The sequence below is a fragment of the Cucumis melo genome, chromosome 8 (genome assembly GCF_025177605.1).
Source record: "Cucumis melo cultivar AY chromosome 8, USDA_Cmelo_AY_1.0, whole genome shotgun sequence".
Lineage (NCBI taxonomy): Eukaryota > Viridiplantae > Streptophyta > Magnoliopsida > Cucurbitales > Cucurbitaceae > Cucumis > Cucumis melo.
The window spans coordinates 30,382,302-30,404,807 of record NC_066864.1 but is presented as its reverse complement, the minus strand read 5'-3'; the positions used below and the strand labels follow the sequence as shown (position 1 = coordinate 30,404,807).

Genomic DNA, 22,506 nt, shown 5'->3' with positions numbered 1-22,506 from the left:
TCTTTTCTTTTTCTTTCTCTCTCTTTTTTTTTTTTTTTTTTTTATTCTTATTTTTATTTTTAGAAGTATGATTTCAATTTCTTGTCCACAAAGAAATGGTAAATTTAACCTTAGATTTAATATTCAATCATCAAAGAAAATAATAATAATTGACCTTAAATTTTTTATGGTTTATTTTCTTAAAAGAAAAAACCAATTGTAAATTTTTAAGTTAATATTAATTTTTTATTGTATTATAAATTCTATTGTTAATTTGTTGTAAGCTTTTTAATGAAAATATTTTTATAAAATTTAAGTCGTGACGGCAGTTAAGCTAGTCTTGACAAAACTTAATTATTTTTATTACATTGTTAATTAAACCTTAAATTTGAAATGGCTGTATTAAAAAAAACAAAAAAAAACGATAATAGTTTGAAAATGTTTCAATTATAGATTGCTAAAATAATTAAAGAATAAATAATACATAATAAATGTTTGGCTTTCTTGGCTTGGGTTCATACTATATAGAATCTATTAAATATTGGAAGTTTTAAAGATGTTTATAGCTAGAATCTAAAGGTTAATTGTCTTTTTTAATAGTAATAATTGTTAGATGATATAATTAAGTTTACCATCATTTATTATTTTAAGTCAATTAAAGATCTAAGATGATATCAAAATAAGTAATTTAGAAAGGGTTTATATTTTAAATCTACGAATAATAATATTAAAGTAATATCAATCAATAAATCAACTACTTTAAATAAAATAAAACACGGGTAAACCAACGTAGCCAATTTGAAGGGTGAAAATTCAAATTTTGAAATCTATGTAGGGTTTTTTCAACTTAAAAGAGAAAAGAGAATAAAAGAAGTTACTTCGTTCTTTCAGCAAATTAAGGACTAACCAAAGTAAAGTCAATATGCAAATTAAATTTAAAGAAGAAGAAACTATATTCATATGTAACAGAAAGGTAAAGCAAGAAATAAAGAAATCGAGTGGATAAATAATAATGATACACAGTAGTTTTGGGGAGAATAATCACAATGGAAGTAAATAATAGCAGTGACCCATAACATAACTTATCCTGCTTTGTCCTGTGGTTTTCTCAGTACCAAACTCAAGAATTTAACAGATACCCAGAGAACATGTTTTAAACACATGTAAAATGAATAAATACCATTTCATGGATCACTTCAAATCATAGGGTGGGTGTGTGTGGAAAAATAAATAAAATAAAATAAAATTGTAAGGTCAACAAATCTTTTTCACTCTTTAGTCTTTTCCTTCCTGCAGCAGTTCATTCATGTGACTGCAAAACCATATCGTTTTGTGCATAATTTAGCCACCAACTCCATTGCTAAGGCTCTTTCCTGCATCCGGGTCAACTTCAATCTTTGGCGGACCCGAATGTCGTCTTGGCCTGGCTGGTGAAGGCGGGTAAGAAAGCCGTTTCTTTGCTGTTGCTGCTGCAGACCCTTTCTCTGGAGTTCCATTCTTCTCTGCTGTTCCCAATGGACTCTGCAATCTGGATTTTGCTCTTGCTGATTCAGTAGGCGTCATATAACTACGAACAGCACTAGCTGTAGACATGTTATCGTCGTCCCTCACGGAAGGTCCTCCTGTGCTATGCCTTCGTGATCTTTCAGACTGCAAGCTGACGATACTTTTCGAGTCATCATCATGAAGGGAGAGGATTCTTGGGCTTGGGGGCTTCAGTTTTTTTATAGCAGAAGATGGAGCTGGCTTGGAAGGAGTTGAGGAGGGCTGGAAAGCAGAATGAGTTGTCTTTTGACTGCCTGTTGGGGAATCCATCTCTGAGTTCAACTGAAAGCGGGCAAATGATTTGCTGATTTCGCCGCCGACAACGCCACGACTTGCCATCTTCTTACCAGAATGACTGTTGTTTGACTCTTTTCCTATTGGATCAGGAACATCATGCACTCGAGCCCCACTCCATCGCTCCGACCAGCTCCAACCCCAGGTGGGGTTACTTGGATCCATGAAGGCTGGGTTGACAGACCTTGCAGCATTCTTCCAGGTTTGCTGTAGACAAATAACAATACTCAAATCAAACTTCAAATTTCATTCATCAAAAGGCTTGATACTCTATCAAATAAATCATTGTATCATCGATTGATCCAAAAGTTTAAGTTAATGGGTGAAGACAGGCTTAGTAATATTATATCATCTAACACTCCCTCTCACTTGTGGGATTGAAATATGTAGAATACCCAACAAATGAAAATCAATACTATCTGCCCTAATACTAGTTTGAACCATCAATTACCCAAAAGCTTAAGCTAATTGATTGAGACAAATTTAATATTATATCATCTAACATAAATAAAACCTGAGAAGAATGTAGGGAGTGAAGGAAACTTTTGAATGCAGAAGGATTAAGAATTGAGATCGGAAGTTTCAGATCTGTCCATAGAGAATGGCAAGTTGCAACTCTTAGGAACCCTTTAAGTTGAGAGGAAAAAACCAACAAGAATAAGAACAGAACAGTTAAGAAACGAGCCAGAACAATTAAATCACAAACCACACACTAGCTAAATAGACGAAGAACAAATCTAAGGAGCGACACTATTAAGTAATCTAAGTGAAAAATTTTATTTTAGGCTTATTTTTTATGGATAAGTATTTTCGAATAAGTCACCTGATGAGTGAAGGAATATGCAAGAGCTCTCTCCCTCCTCATTGCAGCCTCATATTTGCTCAGTAGGCTGGCTTCAATCTGCTCCTTTGATTGTAAACTGTCATCCCATTCCTCTCCAATCTGCAGTATAAACAAGGGGCTTGCTTAATTTAGCATAACAACAAAAACCAAACTGTGAGTCATGAGCGGGAAAAAGAAGCAACTTTCATGTTTTGAGTTTAGATATCTCATCTTCAAAGATTTTAGAAATGACTCTCCAAATATTCACAATATTACGATATTGTTCAGTTTTGGATAATCTTTTGCTCTCATCCAAAAGACCTCATATTATTGGAAATAGTTATTTGCACTTGTATACCATGAATTTCCTTCTTATCTAGCCAATGTAAAATTTTGCTTGCACACCAACAAAAGATATGAGAAAAAACAAACTCTCATTTTTAGGATTCATCGTAATGACTTGTGAGAATAAACACAAATAAAAAGATTGGTGATGGAAGAGACCCGCAAGCTCTCAAGGTCTTTTGCATGCTTTTGAAGGAGTTGTTTCTGGAGAGCCTGATTCTCCTCCAACATCCTAACCCTCCTAAAATGGATCTGAGATTGAACACGAGCCAAAGTCTGCATGCAACGAAGGGTATTTGAGGCTTGGCGTTTCACAGTAGAACTCTCCATCAGTGATTTCAGCCTCACCAACCCACGTAAAGCCCGTAATGCCCTTCTTGCCTGAAGTAAAACAACAAAGTTATCAAACATTTGTGGGTCTAGAATTAGAATTTATCTCAACAGATATTCCTCAAACAAGATTAGAGAGATCAATAGATGGCAAGATTATTATAAGGAATCATTACCAGGTATCCACGGAACACAGTTTGGATCTTCGTTGCTGCAACTTCCTCCTTAGGTGGGCTGAAAATTTGAGTTTCCGTAGAGATTGGCACAACTTCGGCCGCAACAAAAGGAGTAGCAACAGTTGGCTCAATAGTAGAGACACTAGCCTCATTAGCTTGAGTAGCTGCAGACGTTGCTTCTGTTGTAGAAGCAACTTCGACAGAGCAATGCTCATTGTTATCTTCACTCTCTGAATGGATGACATTTGCCTCTTCTGGCCGAGGTGGCGATGGCAATGTCACAGCCTCTGTAGAATCTGGATTGGGATGCTTTTGCTTTCCAAACCATTTCTTCTTCGACTTCTTAGAGCCCTGCACAGACGGTATAATATCAGAAACTCAAAAACATGTTTTCTTTCTCATTCACAAATGTAGTTGAAATCAAATCTCATTCTCAATAAGGATGAAGTAACCCTGATCAGGAAAATTTTCATACCTTAACTTTCTTCTCTTTGGGATCTGGACTGAGAGCTTTCTTTACAGAAGAAAACCAAGTTTCTTTCTTTCCCATCTCCTTATCATTCCTATGCCTAAACCCCTTTATGGTCATAAATAAAATATATCAGTCTCAAAAACGACATCACACTCACTCACCTACAATACTAATGATGAAATTTCCACACTATCCAATTCAAATTAATAAAGTTATTTTGCATAAATCAACTCAAGTATCCTGTGAACAATGCAGTTGAGGGAGGAGGGAGTAAAGATCAAACACAATATGCAAGTATCTCATCGTTAAAAGTTATTTTATTTAGCATACAATACAGGATTCCTGTTAACTGATTAAGCCTGATGGAGTAGGTTAAATTAGAAGCAGGCAACCCCAAGTTTTTAGATCTCTCCACAACAAAGAAGAAACATATAGTTTGTCAAGTTGAGTCAGCAAATAATCAACTCCCAACCCAAACATTGCAAAATCGGTGTAGAGAAATTCCTAGTTCTGAGAACAAAATCACAACCCCATTACAAAAGATTAAACAAAAAGACGATTACTCAATAAAAAAAATGAAGGAAAACAGAAAACAGAAGAATACCCAAGTGAAATTCTAAACAAAATCATAAATCCCCCATTACAAGAGATTAAACAAAGAGAGGATTACTCGATATAAAAGAAAAAGAAGGAAAACAGAAGAATACCCAAGTGAAATTTCAAACAAAATCACAACCCCATTACAAAAGATTAAACAAAGAGACAATTACTAAATCAATAAATGAAGGAAACCAGAAAACAGAAGAATACCCAATTGAAATATAAAGTAAAACCACAACCGCATTACAAAACTACAATGAACAAAGCATCAGAGACCAAGTAGAAGGTGGAAGCAGAACGAAATCGAAAAGTGGGAACATGAAGAAAAAGGGAAGAACCTGAAATGAGAAGTTTCAGATCTGGAAGAGATTGGTTGCTTCAGTGTTCAGTTCAAATGAGTGGTCCCATTTTTCCTTTGTTCAAAAGGGGTTGTAGAGAAGTTCGAGAAGAATTTGTAGAGAAGGAAATGGAGAAATTGAAGAAGAGCCCTGTTAATGGAATTTTGAATCCGTTCCGCTTGTGGGTTTGTCTCTCTCCGTCTGGCTTTTGTAAAGGGGCAAATCAGATCTTGCCAAGAAGGGTTGAATGATATGGGGAGAGAATATGAACGAAATGAAGGGAAAATTAGCTGTAGTAATGAGAGAGACGACCCCACTTTCTAGTTTTTGCTTTCGGGTAATAAACCCATCGAAAGGACCCACTTAGTTGAACAAACTACCAAGCCTCTCTTGCTCTAAAGAATCTCTTCTCCTCCTACTCCTTCTCGCAGCTCCCTTTAATCAACTCTGTTCTTTTAAACAAAAATATCTTTTTTTTCAACTGATTTGACCTTCCTAACGGCTCATATAATAAAAAAATTGTTTTCTAAGTATTTTTAAAAATTCTATTTAGTTTTCTTTATTAATAATATATACCATGGAATTATTAAAAATAGTAAAATAGACAGACTATTTAAAATAAGGTGATTGAACGTAAATAGTTTATACTCTTTTTATTATTTTCAAAAAAATTCCTTATTATTATTATGTGAACCCACACTAATGTTAATTTATATTGATTTTGATATGAATATTTCGATAATTACCATTGATCTACCCATATTTCGACAATTATATTTCTATTACTAAATTTTTAATTTAGTTCTACTTTGTCGACACAATAATGATTAAGATTGTTAGGTTTCTAAAAATACTGGATTAAAATTTGAAAATAGATGTTCTCGACATTAATTGACTTAAATTATAATTAATTTTTTTAAAAGAGGCTTAGATTATAGTAATTTAGGTTTAGACTTTTTGGGGGCAATAATAGATATTTTTTAAGTTTCTACATCAAAATTTAATGATAATAAAAGTTTTTGACTTAAATTAAATTGTATTTTTTTTATAGAAAAAATTGAAATTTATTTAAAGAAAAAATAGAGAATGGAATATTTAAGATTTGATTTTCCAACAAATAGGTTGTTTTGGTATACAAGTCGTAAGAGTTATATAAATAATTAATATGAGAAGAGCCCATTTGATATGATATTAGCTTGTAGTATTGGCAACCTATTTGAGATTTGATCCTCGTTCTAGCAGTATATAACAAAATAATGTTATTAGATAAAATATTTTTAAAAAAAGCACATATATATTTTTGTTTGCAAATATATGATTATATATTTGGAAAAATATCAAAAATGGCAATGTGAGAAAATATTTACAATTTAGTAAAATTAAGTGTAGTTATTTTTTATTTTTATTTTTTTTGTCAATATGTATAAATAGTTTGTATTTTACTAATCTTAAATAAAAACCCCTAAAAGTTTTCTTAAGTTTTTTAATTTAGCAATTTTATTATTATTATTATTATTATTTTTACTTTTTACTTTTCACTTTAGTGTGTTACTAAATATTATGACACCTTTTAAAAATAACGTCAATTAGTCAAAGACGCTTTTGTGAGATTTGAAGAAGAGGTTGAATTTCCTTATAATTTTGGAAGGAAAAAAATATGAAATCTTGAAAAAGAAGAATATGATTTTAGTAGTTGAGAGAAAGGGTTATTAATGTCATTTATCGGTATAATGTTCATTCATATACAAAGCATTTAATTTGAGCTTATCTACTTAATGATGGTTTTCCCTTTCATAATCATTGATAATAATAAATCACTTTGATGTTTCTTTTCCTTTAATTTGATAAAGAAACAAATGGTTGTAAAGTATAATGATTATATTTTTTGGGTAATGTTTTTTAAAAAGGTAAATATCGTAAAATATAACAAAATATATCATTGATGTATCATGTTTACAAATATTGATCTATCAAAAATCTATCAGTCATAAAAGTCTATCATTGATAGCTTTCGTTATATTTGCAATTTTCAAAATCGTTGTTATATACTCAATTATTATATTTCTAAAATTATTGGTCATTATAATTATCTAAATTATATTATTTTTTAAATATATTTTGTAAGCAACGATAAAAGATCATGTTCGTTATTTGTAAGCTATGATTGTTTTAGGTATTAATATAAGATTTTCTTAAATTCAGAATTAGGTTATTTAGATAACTAAAAAAATACAAACCTTCCTTTTGTTGAAATATTGAGAATCTCACGTTGAAAAAATTAAGGGTACTCACAATCCTTTATAAAATAAATGGATTATTCCTCTCCCTTTATGTTGATTCTGAGATGAAACATTCTTACCATCAAAAACCTGATTGCACTTTCTTTTTTACGATCTATTGTTGCACATTTAAAACTTTGATGCTTTTTTATATGAATGTAATTAGGTTAAAATTAAAGTACTCCTTTAATCATTATACTTGGGCTATTCTAATATTTGATTATTCGTTTTCTAATTATTTGGTTTTCTTAGTACAAAAGTTTTATTAATTTGTACATTCAAACATGTGAAAATATACAAAGCATACTGAAATTATTACTCCAAATATTGACACTAACTCACTATAATATTATTGGTTATCGAGATATTTATCTTTGGCTAGTTCAAATCTCTACCTCATTAAATAATGGTAAGAAATAACAATACAATTTTTTCTTTAAATATAAGTAGGGTAAGAAAATTTGAACTTCTAACTTCGATAACAAATATATATATATCAATTATCGATAAAGTACGTGTTACATTGATGTAATAATATAAGTTTTTGGTATAAAGATGGAATGATGGCATATGAATAAATATATGGTTTTATCAGTTTACCCTTTTTGTCAATTGAAACATCATTTTAGTTTGCATACTCTAAGGTTTCATGTTATCCTACTTAGGCCTATTTATTTTAATTTTTTACTTTTAAATATTCAAATTTAGTCTATATATTTTTAATAAATTTTAAAATTAATCATTATTGGTTACAATTTATAATTAACTTTTTGAAAATAATTTCGCTCTCAATTACTATGGATTTTGAGAATGTATCTACATCGATTTTTAAAAAAAAAATGAAAATTACTAGTGCTACTTTATCTGTCTCAAGAAATATATATTATAAATAAATATCGAGTGATTTTAGATACACAGAAGCTCTTATTTAGGTTTTTATAGTTAAAACCCCTTTTTAGATACATATAAACTACATCGACTAAAGAGTACTTTAAATGTGTTTTTTTACCTTGGTATAGTACCAAATATAAGATGGAAGATTGAGTTTTTTACCCTTGACTTTCTTTCAAAATAAATAAAATTCATGAAATTGTTTGAAATTCAATAAATATTTTTAACATTTTTATCTCGTTGCGAAGGAGAGAAGTTGTAATTTTAATTTCTTAATTACCTACTTTGTAATTAGATTTTCAAAATCCAAACCACATTTTCTAATATTTGAAAGAAAAATGAAAAACTTCTTATGAAATGTTGCTTATCTATACTATATATAAATGCTTGGAAGTGGCGAAACTTTTTCCTCCTTTTTATACCCTTGTTTTAAGCTTTGTTTTCTAAATCTCTTTTTGGTTTAGTGGTAAATTCATTTTTTGTTTTATCTTTTTCTAAAACAAATTTATATGGACTTTCTCCCACTAATTTATTTGTAGTAATGTATACGGTTTTTAAGATGTGAAAACTTGAATTAAAAAAACAAAGTATGAACGTGAAAAGTTTGAAGGTTTTTCAATTACATTTTCAAAATTAATTAAAATTAAATATCTTACATTAATTATAATTAACAATAGAAATTTAAAGAGTTGAAATCTCAAAAGTTTTTGTGACACTTTTTTAACTTTCACTATTATATAAAAGACTCATTTGATTTTTTTTCTAATCACATTATTAGGTATCCTCTTTAAATCTTCTATATTTGAAAGTCTATTGATTTGAAAAATGTCAACATATGAATCCTATTGTGTGATTAGAGATTTGAAGCCTTTCAACAAATCACGAAAAATTAAAGTGACAATTCTTCGAAAAACAAACATTCAATTTTGCGGTTAAGAAAAAAATCTATCAATTTTGAAATTCATTTTGGTTGATGAAAAGGTTTGTTTGTTGTTTTTCTTCTTCAATTATAATTTTTTTAATTCAATTATTGTTTTCTTAATTAATTATAAAATTAGTATTATAATTTTTTTCCTAACTTTTATCTCTTTCATCATAAGGAAGGCAAACATTAAAACGATATTTTGTTAATTTATGCTTTCAATTCCGGTTAGAGCAAAGTGGAGAAGGGTTTAAGATAAAGAAGTGATCGATTATGACAATTTGCCAAATTTAAAGAAAGGTGTCTTATAAGATTGTCAAAAATGGTGAGCCTGAAATAGATAATAAGAAATAAAAAGCTCTTAAATGAGCGAATTGCAAAATTTCAATTTGATTGTTGCTGAAAGTTTGTTATGATGAAATGATTTATTTTTAAGATGTAAAATATAGTGCATCGTTTTAACTTACACATTTCCAAATTAACTACATTACATTAGTTTGGTTGTTATATATGTTCTTTGAATTATTAACTTAAACAATAAAGTCATCTAATAGTTAAAATGTATATGGGAGAAAGTTTGGTGGTTAATATTATTCTGTGTGTTTACTTTCATGTTCATAAAAATTATATATGTTCTAATAATATGAGATTATACTATATTTGAATTTGAATTAACAAATTCATACTATGTTATTTATACAAATTTAACTTTTTTATATACTAAAATAAAACGACAAATTTCATGTTGTTAATCACTAATAGTTTAAATTGCAAGAAAAAAGAAAATTGTGTTGAAACGAGTATAATTTTGAAAAATATAAAACAAAACAAGATAAATCAACCAACATGTGGAAAATTACACGAATCATCGTTGAATTTCCTACAATAATTTAGTCTTTTATACTTGTTCTTAATTTTGATTGGTAACAATGTAGGCATCATATACGCTTTCAATCTATGTAACAACATAACTTTGACCGCCAACATATTAAATTACCATCGAACTAAATGTAAGTTTTTAGAAAAAAGAAAAAGAAGAAAAAAGAAAAGGGAAAAGGGAAAGTGAAAGTGAAAAGACAAAAGAGGGCATGAGGAAAGGGAAAGAGAGAAAGAAGGGTTTAGTAAACTAATAATAAAGAAAAAAAAGGATTAATTTGAAAATTGGGAAGCGGATTAATGGAAAGTTAAGACTAAAAGAAAAGGGTGGCAAATGGCAATCGCCAAATTGGCCGCCTCGTGACGGTTAATTATTGTCCCACACCTACTCTCTTCCCAATCCCTTCCACGCGCTTTCCCAACATGCCTTCAACTTATTTCATTTTCCCTTTTCTTTTTATATATTTTTTTATCCACTTCATCTTAATATATATATATATATATATATATATATATATATATATATATATTTATTTATATATAACATTTTCTATAATCTAAAATTTTTGTTATATTTTTTTTTAAGTATTTCCATGTTTTTATAATTTACAATTATTTTTTTATTTTTTATTTAAATATATATATATATATATATATATATATATATATATATATATATATATTTTAAAGGAGTTTAGCATTTTATAGGATCAATTTTTTCATATGCAACATTTCTCACATTGTTTTCTTGCAATTTTATTCTGTAAACTTTTTATATACAACTCCTCCACTTCCCTTCTAAGTTCTGAATTATGAAAAGGTTATAAATTAGGCAGAATTAAATAATAAAGAAACCATAAAAAAAAAAAGTCCCTCTTTTATGTAATTTTTATTCTGTACTAAAATTATCATAAATAAAATATGTTTCAAACTCTAATTGAAAAAACTAAAACGAGATTCCATAAAATGAGAAAGGGAAGTAGGTAAATAATGCATTTTTTTTTATATAGTTCTTAAATAATGTTATTTCTTAAAACTTACTTTTCTACTGAATTATTGAGTTAAAATGAATCTACTTTATTTGATGTAGTAATTAGTAAAGAGAATAATGGGTAGGTTTAAATAATTAAAAACTTTATAGTTACATAATTTAAGGAAATATTGGAGATATATAAAAGAGTAAGAGTTGGCAATGGCATTGGATGCCTTATTCCCTATAATATTTTGATATATTATTAATTTTATTATCACCCACCAAACATGCCTCCCATTAATCCACTACTTTCAATTTCATTGTTTTCTATTTAATGGTCTTTAATGGATTCCTTTAGTTGCAATCTATTGGATAATGTGATTTTTTTTTTTTTAAAAAAAGTTCTTGTTTGTTTATTTTGACATACATGAGTTATATTTTGACATCACCCTTTTAATTATTTTTGCCTTATTCCAAAAGTTATATTAAAATTGCAAAATTTTAGAGCAAAAAGTTATATCGAAATTAATTTGATTTCTATTCTTCCTCAAATTTATTATATTTTATAAATATTTTGATTTGATTAATCAGTATTAAAGAGTTATGTTTAATTATTTTTGATTTCTCTTGACTTTTTATTTGACGGTGTGAAAATTAAAACTCTTGTTTTTAATATTTTAAAATAATATTTTAGAGCCTTTTTTTCGATTGCGAGCAAGTAGTTGATATTTTCTCTCAAAAAGCAAAGAAACAAAACTAGAGAGGTTAACCATATTTGTCCTTCTTGCATGTGACTAATGCTTTGAAGCACTGCCCAATGTTACTTTACTAGCAAGACCGTCTGCAATCACAGTTTAAGAACACTCAATACATCAGAAGTTCTTAAAAATTTATCACCACTACAAGATCGAAAAATAGTTTAAGCGACCAATTTTGCATATATTCATGTTCGAATCGCTTCAATGCGATCGAATTTCACGTTGAAGGATACAAAAACCATCCATAAAAGTCAACCTCATTTTCTCATTTTCAAGAAAACAACGGACTAGAAGCAAAAGTAATACATAATTATTTCATTTTGAAAAAACACGTGTGCATAGAAAAACACTAATATGTCTTAAAATTCTTACATTTATATATTCTTCAAGTTGGTAGAACCAACATTCTAAAGGTTAACTCAGTGAAACTTTTAGTTAGGCTTTATTTCAATTAAATTCTTTAACGTATTGGTTCAATTAATTAATATATTTAAATCAAGTGTTTTAAATAGATCATTGAATTAATTTCGCAATCAACTTTATACACTCAACTCAATCCAAGTTCATTCTTCTTAATAGAACAAAATCTCAACAATAGTACATGGTTTGTAACTTGGTAGGTGAAGGAAGCTAAGGTTCATTATATATATTTGATGCATATAATTTGGACAAAGCAAATTTTGGTTTGGAACAAATCATAGTATGTTAGTATATGTAGAGTGTGTTTATTTAATTCTCATAACCACCGATATAATTGAAGAGTTGTTGTGTCATATGTGACAATAATTAACAAACAAATTATTACATATAGGAAATAAAACCATATAATGATCAATTGGCCAAATAATTAAATTTGTAGTTGATAGATTTTATGCAATTGCGTGTATCTGTTTTGCCCTTCCAACAATTTATATATCCATAAAACAATTGTAATTATTGACAATAAAGTTGATTTTTTTTTGTATGTATTCATTAAAATGGGGTCTTTTAGAGTTTGAAACTAAACAATTATAATTACGATTGGATTCAATAAAGTTATATGTTAATAGTTGAATGTATGAATAAATTAGTTGAGTTTAATATATATATATATATAAGAACACAGGTTGAGAGTTTGAACAAAAATTATGGGTGGAAAAATTGAAAGACCCCTAATCAAAAGATGAAAGTTTGAACCCATAACCTTCCTAGTTAGTAATTGAGACCATGTTTCTCTTTTTACCATTAAACCAAATAATGATGGTTTATCATGTCAAGTATTAGTTTAATTTGACTTAAAAACTAGTTCAATCTACACACTAACCTAAGTATGAGAGTGTGTTGTGAGCTTGACACCACAAGCATGATTATACATTATTTACTTAATCATACATCAATCACCTCAATGCATAGCTGATTTGGACATGTGGTTAGATTTTGCATTTTGTATCTCTTGTCAAACTTTGATTCAAAAGTATGACACATGTATAATTGTTTCAATCAACACGACTCAAACAAGCATGTTATAGATTGGAAAAAAGAAACTTATGTGTGGTAGAATATGACTTTAACCTAAATTTGAATTCGATTTGTTGCATATTTAGTAAAATAACTTTAAAAATTAGGTTCATAGTTGAGACGTACTTATTACTTTTGTAAAAATGGTAAAAACAAAAGAAGAAAAATCTAGCCCATGAAATGCAAAAAATGTACAGCTTTATACAGGCTTGATACACTATTGATATATAGTTGATACACTTGATATACTCGATGGATGTTGTAGAAAAGTGACAAATATTTAAGTAGTTTAAAATGGGTTTTTAAGTTGAGGACAGAATGGTAGTTATGCCTCAATGGCACTTTTGCAAATATTCTTATCTTCTTCATTTGGGTTATTAAAAAAGAAAAGAAAAGAAGATCCGGAAGAGAGGGGCAACAACATGTAGTTACAAAGGAGGAGAGAGATTTTTCTTTGCACACACCATACAAGAAAAGAGAGATTGCGACGGCCCGAGGGTAGTCCACATTCGAGGTGTTCTCAGTGTTTTTCTGGTGACATTTTTCGGTGAATAGAGAACAGTAGTAGCGTGGTTTTTCAACAACGTTTTTTGGAGTTGGGTCTCTTTCTTCGAATAGTGATAGTGCGTTTCAACAAGTTGGTTTCAGTTGGGTTTTTCTGGCGTCCTCACAGTGAGCTTCGACGACGGTTCCAACATGTTTAGGTACCATTTAGGACAACTTGCTTCAACTGGTTTGTGGTAGTTTGCAGTATGTGTTTGACACATGGGTCTTCGATCAAAGGAGGCAGTTTTTGATGGTTTTGGGTCTCGGTATCAGAGGCAACATACGGTACGTGGTTCTCTCAGTTTCTTGGTGTTTGGTCGATGATAAAGTCGGGTACGATGGTAATATTACAGATTGCATATTACTTTGTTGATAACTTGAATTTGTATATTGAATTTGCGCTTAATAAAATCCCTCCAAGCTGGTTCTCAAAGTGGATGTAGACTGAATTAGTCGAACCACTATATATCTTTGTGTCATTTATTCTTTTATCACTTACTTTGTGATTATCTGACTATTGTGTTCTGGTTGGTTTGTCATTGTGTTCTCTGATTTAGTGTAGGAATTCATAACAAGTGGTATCAGAGCTCCATTCGATCCAAAAGAGATTTAGGTTTTGTGTAGTAGTTCGCAGTTGACATATCTTGGTTAAATCATTTTTTGTAAAGATGGCTTCGATGCGGTTTGATGTGTCTAAGTTTAATGGAAATTGCGACTTTGTCATTTGGAGGAAAAAGATTAAAGCTATTTTGGTTCAACTTAAAGTGGCTAAAATCTTAGATGAAGAGAGACTTCCAGAAAATATTACAAAAAGTGAAAAAAGAGATATGGATGAAATGACCTATTCAACGATTCTTCTGTATCTGTCAGATGAAGTGCTTAGGCTAGTGGATGTGGCTACTACTATAGCGGAGTTGTGGAAGAAACTAGAAAGTCTTTACTTGACAAAGTCCTTGCAAAATAAATTATATCTAAAGGAGAAATTATTTGGATATAAGATGGACCAAAGTAAAGGCTTAAAAGAGAACCTGGATGAATTTCAGAAGATTATAGTTGATCTCAATAACATAAGTGAGAAGATGTCAGATGAGAATCAAGCAGTGATTCTTTTAAATTCATTACCAGAAATCGAGAGGTTAAGGTAGCTATTAAATATGGTCGGGATTCATTGTCCATGAGTATAGTGTTAGATGCCTTGAAGACTAGAAATCTCGAAATTAAGAAAGAACGCAAGGATGAAGAGTTACTCATGGTTAGAGAAAGAAGTGACAAAAAGAGCTAGAAAGGCAAAGAGAAGAGTTTCAGGATGAATTCAAAGGGGGAACCTAGAAAGTGTTTCCTTTGTCATAAAGAAGGACACTTTAAGAAACGTTGCCCTTTGAATAAAAGTAAGGAAGCATCAAGTAGGTAGTGAAGCGAATGTTGCTGATGGGTATGATTCAGTAGAGGTCTTGATAGTGTCTCACAGGGATATACAGAATGCTTGGATCATGGATTCAGGGTGCATGTATCACATGACTCATAATCGAGATTTTCTGATTAACTTTCAAAAAAATGATAGGGAAAAAGTCTTATTGGGTGATAATATTACCTATGATGTAAAGGGAACTGGTTTAGTTCAAATTGCAACACATGACAGGATGATCAAAATGCTTACTAATGTGAGGTATGTTCCAGAACTTAAACGTAATCTAATATCTCTTAATGAATTAGATAAATCAGGTTATACCATAAAATTTGATAATGGAATTATGAAAGTTACCAAGGGTTCTTTGGTTAAACTGAGGGAACATTGAGGTATGATCTGTATGTGTTGGAAGGTACTACAGTTTCAGGTAGTGCTGCTATGACATTAGAGCAACAAAAACATCAGACAATTGATCATGTTGTGATAGAGGTCAAAATTGATTCTGGAGTACGACCATCAGGCAAAGGTTTAAATGTATCTAATGATCAATCACTATTAGTTTCACAAACAGAGGCTATAGAGCAGTTTGAATTTGATGGTGTACAGTCTCAACATGCAAGAGGACTTTGATTAATGAGGGAGTTTGTAGTGATAATATTGCATCGGATTTGAAGAAACAACGGAACGATGCTATAGAAGCAGAGTTTTCTATTTTGCGAAAGAATCAGACATGGTCATTGGTTACAAAGCCTCCTATTTAGAAACTCATTCAACCAAAGTGGTTTAAGCTGGGAGGTGACAGTAAGCTAAGTATAAGACTGTGTTGGTAGCCAAGGTTCTTCCAGCTCATAGGTTTAAATATCGGTCAGATGAGCTGAAGGTTAATTCTTGATGATAGGATGATCGGGAGAATCAGTTTGGTGACTTAAATAGTTTGTCATGAGGGAGATTTGTAGAAAAGTGACAAATATTTAAGTAGTTTAAAATGAGTTTTTAAGTTGAGGGCAGAATGGTAATTATACCTCAATGACATTTTTGCAAATATTCTCATCTTCTTCATTAAGGTTATTAAAAAAAGAAAAGAAAAGAAGATTTGGAAGAGAGGGGCAGTCGCACATAGTTACACAGGAGGAAAGAGATTTTTCTTTGCACATACCATAAGAGAAAAGAGAGATCGCGACAGCCTGACGGTAGTCCTCGTTCTAGGCGTTCTCGGTGTTTTTTTTTACTGCATTTTTCGACGAATAGAGAACAGTAGCAGCGTAGTTTTTCTACGACATTTTTCAGAGGTGGGTCTCGTTTTTTGGACAGTGACGGTGCGTTTCAACAAGTTGGTTTCAGTTGGGTTCTTTTGACGTCCTCACGGCAAGCTTCGACAGCATTGGGGTTCCAAACAGGTTTGGGTACTATTTCGGACAGCTTGCTTCGACTGATTTTTGGTAGTTTTCAGTGGGTGTTTGACACACGGGTCTCCGATCAAAGGAGGCAGTTTTCGATGGTTTTGGGTCTCAGTATCAGAGGCAAGATACGACATGTGGTTCTCTCAGTTTCTTGGTGTTTAGTCGATGATAAAGTCGAGTACGACGGTAGTATTACAGATTGCATATTACTTTGTTGATATCTTGAATTTGCTCTTAATAAAATCCATCCAAGCTGGTTCTCAAAGTGGATGTGGACTGAATTGGTCGAACCACTATATATCTTTGTGTCGTTTATTCTTTTATCGCTTACTTTGTGATTATCTCGCTATTGTGTTATGGTTGGTTTGATGCTGTGTTCTCCGATTTAATGCAGGAATTCGTAGCACATGTCATGCCACTAGAAAGTGTCATATATATAAAATGAAAAAAGTGTGCGACACACATTAAATATCCTTTTGAATTCGAGAATTGTTTATGTTGATTTTCTTTATTGAAAATGCACGAAGAGTATTCAAGTGACAAGTTTCATTGTTGATTTTACGTAGTGTGGTGTGATCCATGGATGATTTTACTCTTAGGAACAAATAAAGACATGGTTTTAACTATAAAGTTCATAATGAATTAGTTCAATGGCCGTAATAATCTTAATTATTTTCTACAACTTCTTTCATTTCAAGAACTATAGTATTATATTTTTACAAAAAAATCCCAAACAAGCTTCAACTACAAAGCTTCGAGAAACTTCTATTTTTTCTTTTTGTCAACTTCTCTCTTGAAATCAAAGGATTAGTTAATTTGATAAATTTTCTTTACTTGATGATGAAACTAAAAAGAAAAAAGAAACATAAGAAATTTTTTATTATGTAAATATCTTCTTCCCATTATTTTTCCGAAAAGATATTGAAAAACTTGTAAAACATACAAATTGGGCTAAGACGCCAGGGTTGATCGTGATGCATCAAATGGGTTGGGCCGAGGCCCAACGTGATTTGAAATTTCATGAAAATTTGAAATAGTTTTGTTTTATTTCGATGATCACGATTCAATTACCAATTGAGAGAAAAAGATATTTGTACTTTACTTTTTATCAATGTTTTCGATCGAGTTTGATAACAAATTTATAAACTAAATTTCAATCTAAAAAATTTGTTTTGAAACATATTAAAACATGTATTACAATATAAATGGTTATTTTCTAGAAAATATACCATAGTAATAATTAAAACAAAAATATTATTTAAGAAAGGAATGGTTGTAATTACTAAATTTAATATTTTGTTGAATATAAACTATTGTTAACTAATTTATGAACTTAATTCTGTTTTGGTTAAAACATGGTTTATGTCATATATCTTGTATAATTATAATTTTATAGTATTGTATGACCTATGATATACATTATGTTATAGTTATACATATTTTAGATTTAATTGTAACAAAAATATAATGCATTTATAATGTGAAAAATGATATATTTATCAAAGTTTCCATCTTTTTTAGGCTATTTTTTTATTTAAAATTTGTATACAGATAAAAAAAAAATGTCAAATAATTTTCCATTCTAAAATTCTAAATTTTTTTGAGATAACAAATATACAAATAGGGTATTGATTTGATGAATCTGAAAAGTAAAAATAGACTCATAACTCTAAAAACCCCAAAAATAAACAAAAATAAAATCTTCATATATATATATAAGTTTGGTTTTAAAAACATTGGTAAAAAAAAAAAAAAAAAAAAGAAAAGAAAAACGAGGTATTTATAGATAGGAGTATTTTATAGATTTAATTGTAAGAAAAATTAAAAAAAAAAAGGGGTACCTAAGTTTGTTTGTAAGAATGATTTATTGTTCTTCCTAAGAACATCATATCATTGATTTTCATATCCTCAAAAGGGGAAAATCCAAAAGGCAAACTAATCATGAGGAGTGAGTGGTACGGACACCAAAATGGTAGATGTTGGGATTGATTTGAATCCAAACAAGCCCTCCAAGTCCCCATGTCAAATCCTTCAACAACTCATCATACACATATTATATTAAAATATGTTTTAGTATAGTCACCCTTAGTTGTTGTATCCAACTACAATTTTATCATGTGACAGTTAATAACATGTATTGGATTCCTAAACTTTTACTTTTAGAAATGTTAAAAATTAAATCTTTAAACTTATAATAATGATAAAAAAATTGAACTAACTTATACAATTATGTATGTTGGAAAGGAAAGCAAAATTTTAAAATTTAAATAAATTTGAAGATTTAAATTTTAATTTTGAAAGTTGAAAGATATGATTATTGCAATGTATCATGGTTGTTCATGTTATCTACTCTTTGATGATTTTTATTTGTATGGAGAATAGAAATGTTGTTGGAACATTTTAAAATATGGATAAAAGCTTAATATGGTACCATAAATTATTGTTGTTACGAAGATTAAAGTAAGAAATAATTATGTGATTGTAAAAATTTCAAAAAAATATAATATCAAAAGAAGAAAAATTTGAAAGGCGAAAAAGAAGCAGATGGCAAATTTCCAAAATAGAAAGAATACAAACTCAAAGGGGATAAACAGATAGCTCCGTGACATGAAAACTAAAGGGACCAATCACCAGCACAGGTTCTTAGTGGACGAACAAACAAAGACCAAACGAATCCAAACGGAAACGATTCAATTCATGCTTTGATATCATCATTTTTTTTTCTCACAGATATTCTTCGCAACAATAATGAAGCAATTATCCAAATCGATTTCCAGTCCCAGTCGAACCGACCTGTTTCCGCCGCCATTGATGAGCTTCCTTAGAGCCGATGCCGGAAATCGTAGTAAAAGCAGCCGGTCTCGCTCCAGTCCGATCTTCGTCAGGAAGAAGAACGTCGCCATTGAAACTGAAGAACCGTCCTCTCCGAAGGTTACTTGTATGGGACAAGTTCGCACCAATAAACGCTCTTCTAATAAAACTCCCGCCGTTCGTTGCCGGTGGATTAGAAGCGTCCTCTCTTTCAATCGACGCCACTGTCGAACGTTCTGGAACAGGTCGGCGATGCTCTTCCGTGGAAAACGTGAAATTAGACGGATCTCTGAATCTCGCGTCGGAAACGAAGCGGAAGATTCGGAGAAAGATGAAGAGGACGACGACGGAAGAGATAGAGATGCGGTTTATGCGTCGTCTTCGGTGCCATCGCCGCCGAAAAACGCTCTCATTCTGACGAGATGTAGATCTACGCCAAATCGTTCGTCGTTTAACGGTAATCGGTACAGGAGTTCGTCGATTACAAGCGACGGAAGTACTGTCGAAGAAGAAGAGAAAACAGAGCGCGGTTTTGGAAACAACACGGCTTCCAAAATAGAGTCACGAAACTCGGAACGATTATTGAAGAAACTGGAAAGTTCAAAGGGAGATGGAGATTGTAAGTCTGTAAATGGCAATCGGAACCTGATTCTGACGAGATGTAAATCGGAACCTGCGAGAATTGCGGAGAAACTTTACGGAGAATTGAATCTTCAGGAAGAAGAAAGGTGGGTTATGAATAAGAAAAATTCTTACATACTGAATAACTTGTGATTACACGATTGAATATCTTCGGGTTTATAGATTTGCTCCATGAATTATGAGAAAACGCAAGGTTTGGCTATGAATTTTGTTTTTGTTAGACTGAATTTGGCGGGTGCAGAAATGGAGATTTTGGATGAGGCGGCTAAATGGAAGAACAGTGAAAGTCAGTTGAGCTTTAATTATTAGTGCATTAGATTGTAAATTAGTCGAGGTTACAAACTAAGCTTATTGATATCTACTATTGGCTTAACTATACTTATGACTTACTAATTAATATCTAAGTTCATGTTTACTTTGTAAACCTACTACATCGATGGTAATTTAAAAAAGAAGTAGATTCTATTTAATTATTTTGGCATTGGTTCACTTGTGTTCTACATTCTATATATCTTCTCTACTATATTTTATTATTATATATTAAATGGGGGAATATGGGAGAATTTTTACCTTCCCACACGTTACTCTTCAATTTTACGCAGATTTTACTTATGCTACTTACTCCTTCTTGTGTGATTGTTTGTTGCTATTGTGTTTTAGTAACGCCTTCTCATATGGCGATGTCATCATTTTATTTTGGTAGCCCACATTTACTATATGTTGTTTAGGACTTTTCCTTCAAATCTTTAATGAAACATGACGTTGGTCTTCTTTTTGTCATCCACCATATGGAAGAATAATATTTTCCTTGTAAGATTTTAAAATCTAAATTTTATCTCTTCCTTTTCTACCGATATAGCCCCAAAAGTTCAAAATTATATCTCTATTATTATGGTATACATCTTTCTACGAGCATTACATATTCTTTCCATGTAATTATTCTATGAGCATTACTTGTTGTATACATCTATTATATGTTTTAGTTTTTTTTAGTTGCATAGTCGTTCTTTTATGATTATCATAAATTTTCTTTACTTCTAATATTTTTTATTACGATAGATCTTTTAGTTCAATCTACATTTGTACATTTGTGTTTGATTAATTGCTTACAAATTTTGGTTAGGTTACAAAAATTATTAAATAGTTGTTCCCCATTTTGTTAAAAAATTTGAGATATATATTTCGTATGAAATGTTTTTTATTTTCTCAAAAAGCAACCATCGAAGAAATACCCCATAATATAACTAATAATTTAGGTTCTTATTTCACTTTATTTTACTTTACAAATTATATTCTAATTATATAACTTTTGCAAATTATATTCTAATTATACAACTTTGTACTTTAATTTGGTGCATCCATCTTTATAAAATGAACTAGAAACTAGAAATATATTAATTAAATTTAATGAATATTAAATAAAATTAAAATTATATCTCAAAAACTTTATGTTATAAAAAATTGTAGTAACGTGCATTACACGTGTCTCTCAATTAGAAATGAATTTGCTTTTACCTACAAATTTAAGCTTTTGGATTTTGAGGTAGACCCATTAAAGCTTTAAGGTAAAACTAGCTATACGACAAGATTCATAATTCTAAGTAAACGTGATCAAAAGCAATTCAGTTATAATTGTGACTTTGCCCATTACAACTATGAAATTCTATTATAATTATACCAACTTTAATTATAAATGGGTAAACACGACCAAAATATTAATTACTATTTTGAATGGAAGATTCAAATTGAAAATTGAGTTGGAGATGAATATTTAATTTTAAAAAATATTTAGGTGTATCATACAATTATATTTATATTTATGTATTTCACTACTCAACTAATGATAATTTTTTAAGATAAAATTACAAACTCAAGATTTTGAAAATAAAAACAAATATGACTTGAAAAACCAACTCATTCAACAATCACACATATAAATTGATCTCGATAACAAAACAACATAACCAACTAGAAAATTATGTTGTCACATATGAGAGTTCGACTCGTTCATCACCCATTAAGCCAAATCGTCAAATGTTGATGAAAATGAAACTCACGATCATAAAATTCCAATAAATTAATCTCCTCAGCTACTGATTTAATCGATTATAAGAACCTACCACCTGTCATTGAAGGTAAGTTAGTTACACCGACGTCATCGCCCCAAAGTCCAAACAAGAGGTTAGACTTTTAGTTAATTAGTTTTCATTCTATGTGTTATATTCTTTCTTTACCAACTCAACACTCATTAATTAAAGAGAAATGCCACATGGTTTACACGTAAAATACTCTTTCTTTTACTATATAAACCAAACCAAACCCAACCTTAACTAACTTTCAACCAATATTTCAAGAATCGCTATTAAATGAGGGTGTTTGTGGATTGAATAAATCCAATCCCATTTGTTCAAATTTTAAATCTATATTTTCAAGTTAATAATAAGTTCGCGTAGATTCGGATTAAGTTGAGTTATTTTATGTGAATTTAAAGAAAACCATCTTGTTTTATAAAATTTTCGTTTATTTGAGTGAATTGATAACTCTACATAACTGCACGTATATTAACTTTTAACCAATTTTTTCGGGTTAGACTTTGTTCGA

The 22,506-nt window shown here is 30.2% G+C and overlaps 2 protein-coding genes across 2 annotated transcripts; one reads left to right on the top strand and one right to left on the bottom strand.

Annotated features, from left to right (window-relative positions):
• Positions 1–965: 965 nt before the first annotated feature.
• On the bottom strand, positions 966–5,309 carry LOC103491203 (protein IQ-DOMAIN 2). Its single transcript, XM_008451055.3, has 6 exons — positions 4,903–5,309; positions 3,968–4,069; positions 3,493–3,843; positions 3,146–3,367; positions 2,642–2,761; positions 966–2,025 (listed from the first exon to the last, which is right to left on the bottom strand). The coding sequence occupies exons 2-6, from the start codon at positions 4,040–4,042 to the stop codon at positions 1,321–1,323; spliced, it is 1,473 nt and encodes a 490-aa protein (XP_008449277.1). The 5' UTR covers positions 4,043–4,069; positions 4,903–5,309; the 3' UTR covers positions 966–1,320.
• Positions 5,310–18,978: 13,669 nt separating this feature from the next.
• Positions 18,979–20,378, top strand: LOC103491651 (uncharacterized). The gene has a single exon (XM_008451700.2). It carries the CDS (start codon positions 19,201–19,203, stop codon positions 20,035–20,037), a length of 837 nt encoding a protein of 278 aa, XP_008449922.2. The 5' UTR covers positions 18,979–19,200; the 3' UTR covers positions 20,038–20,378.
• The last annotated feature ends 2,128 nt before the right edge of the window (positions 20,379–22,506 follow it).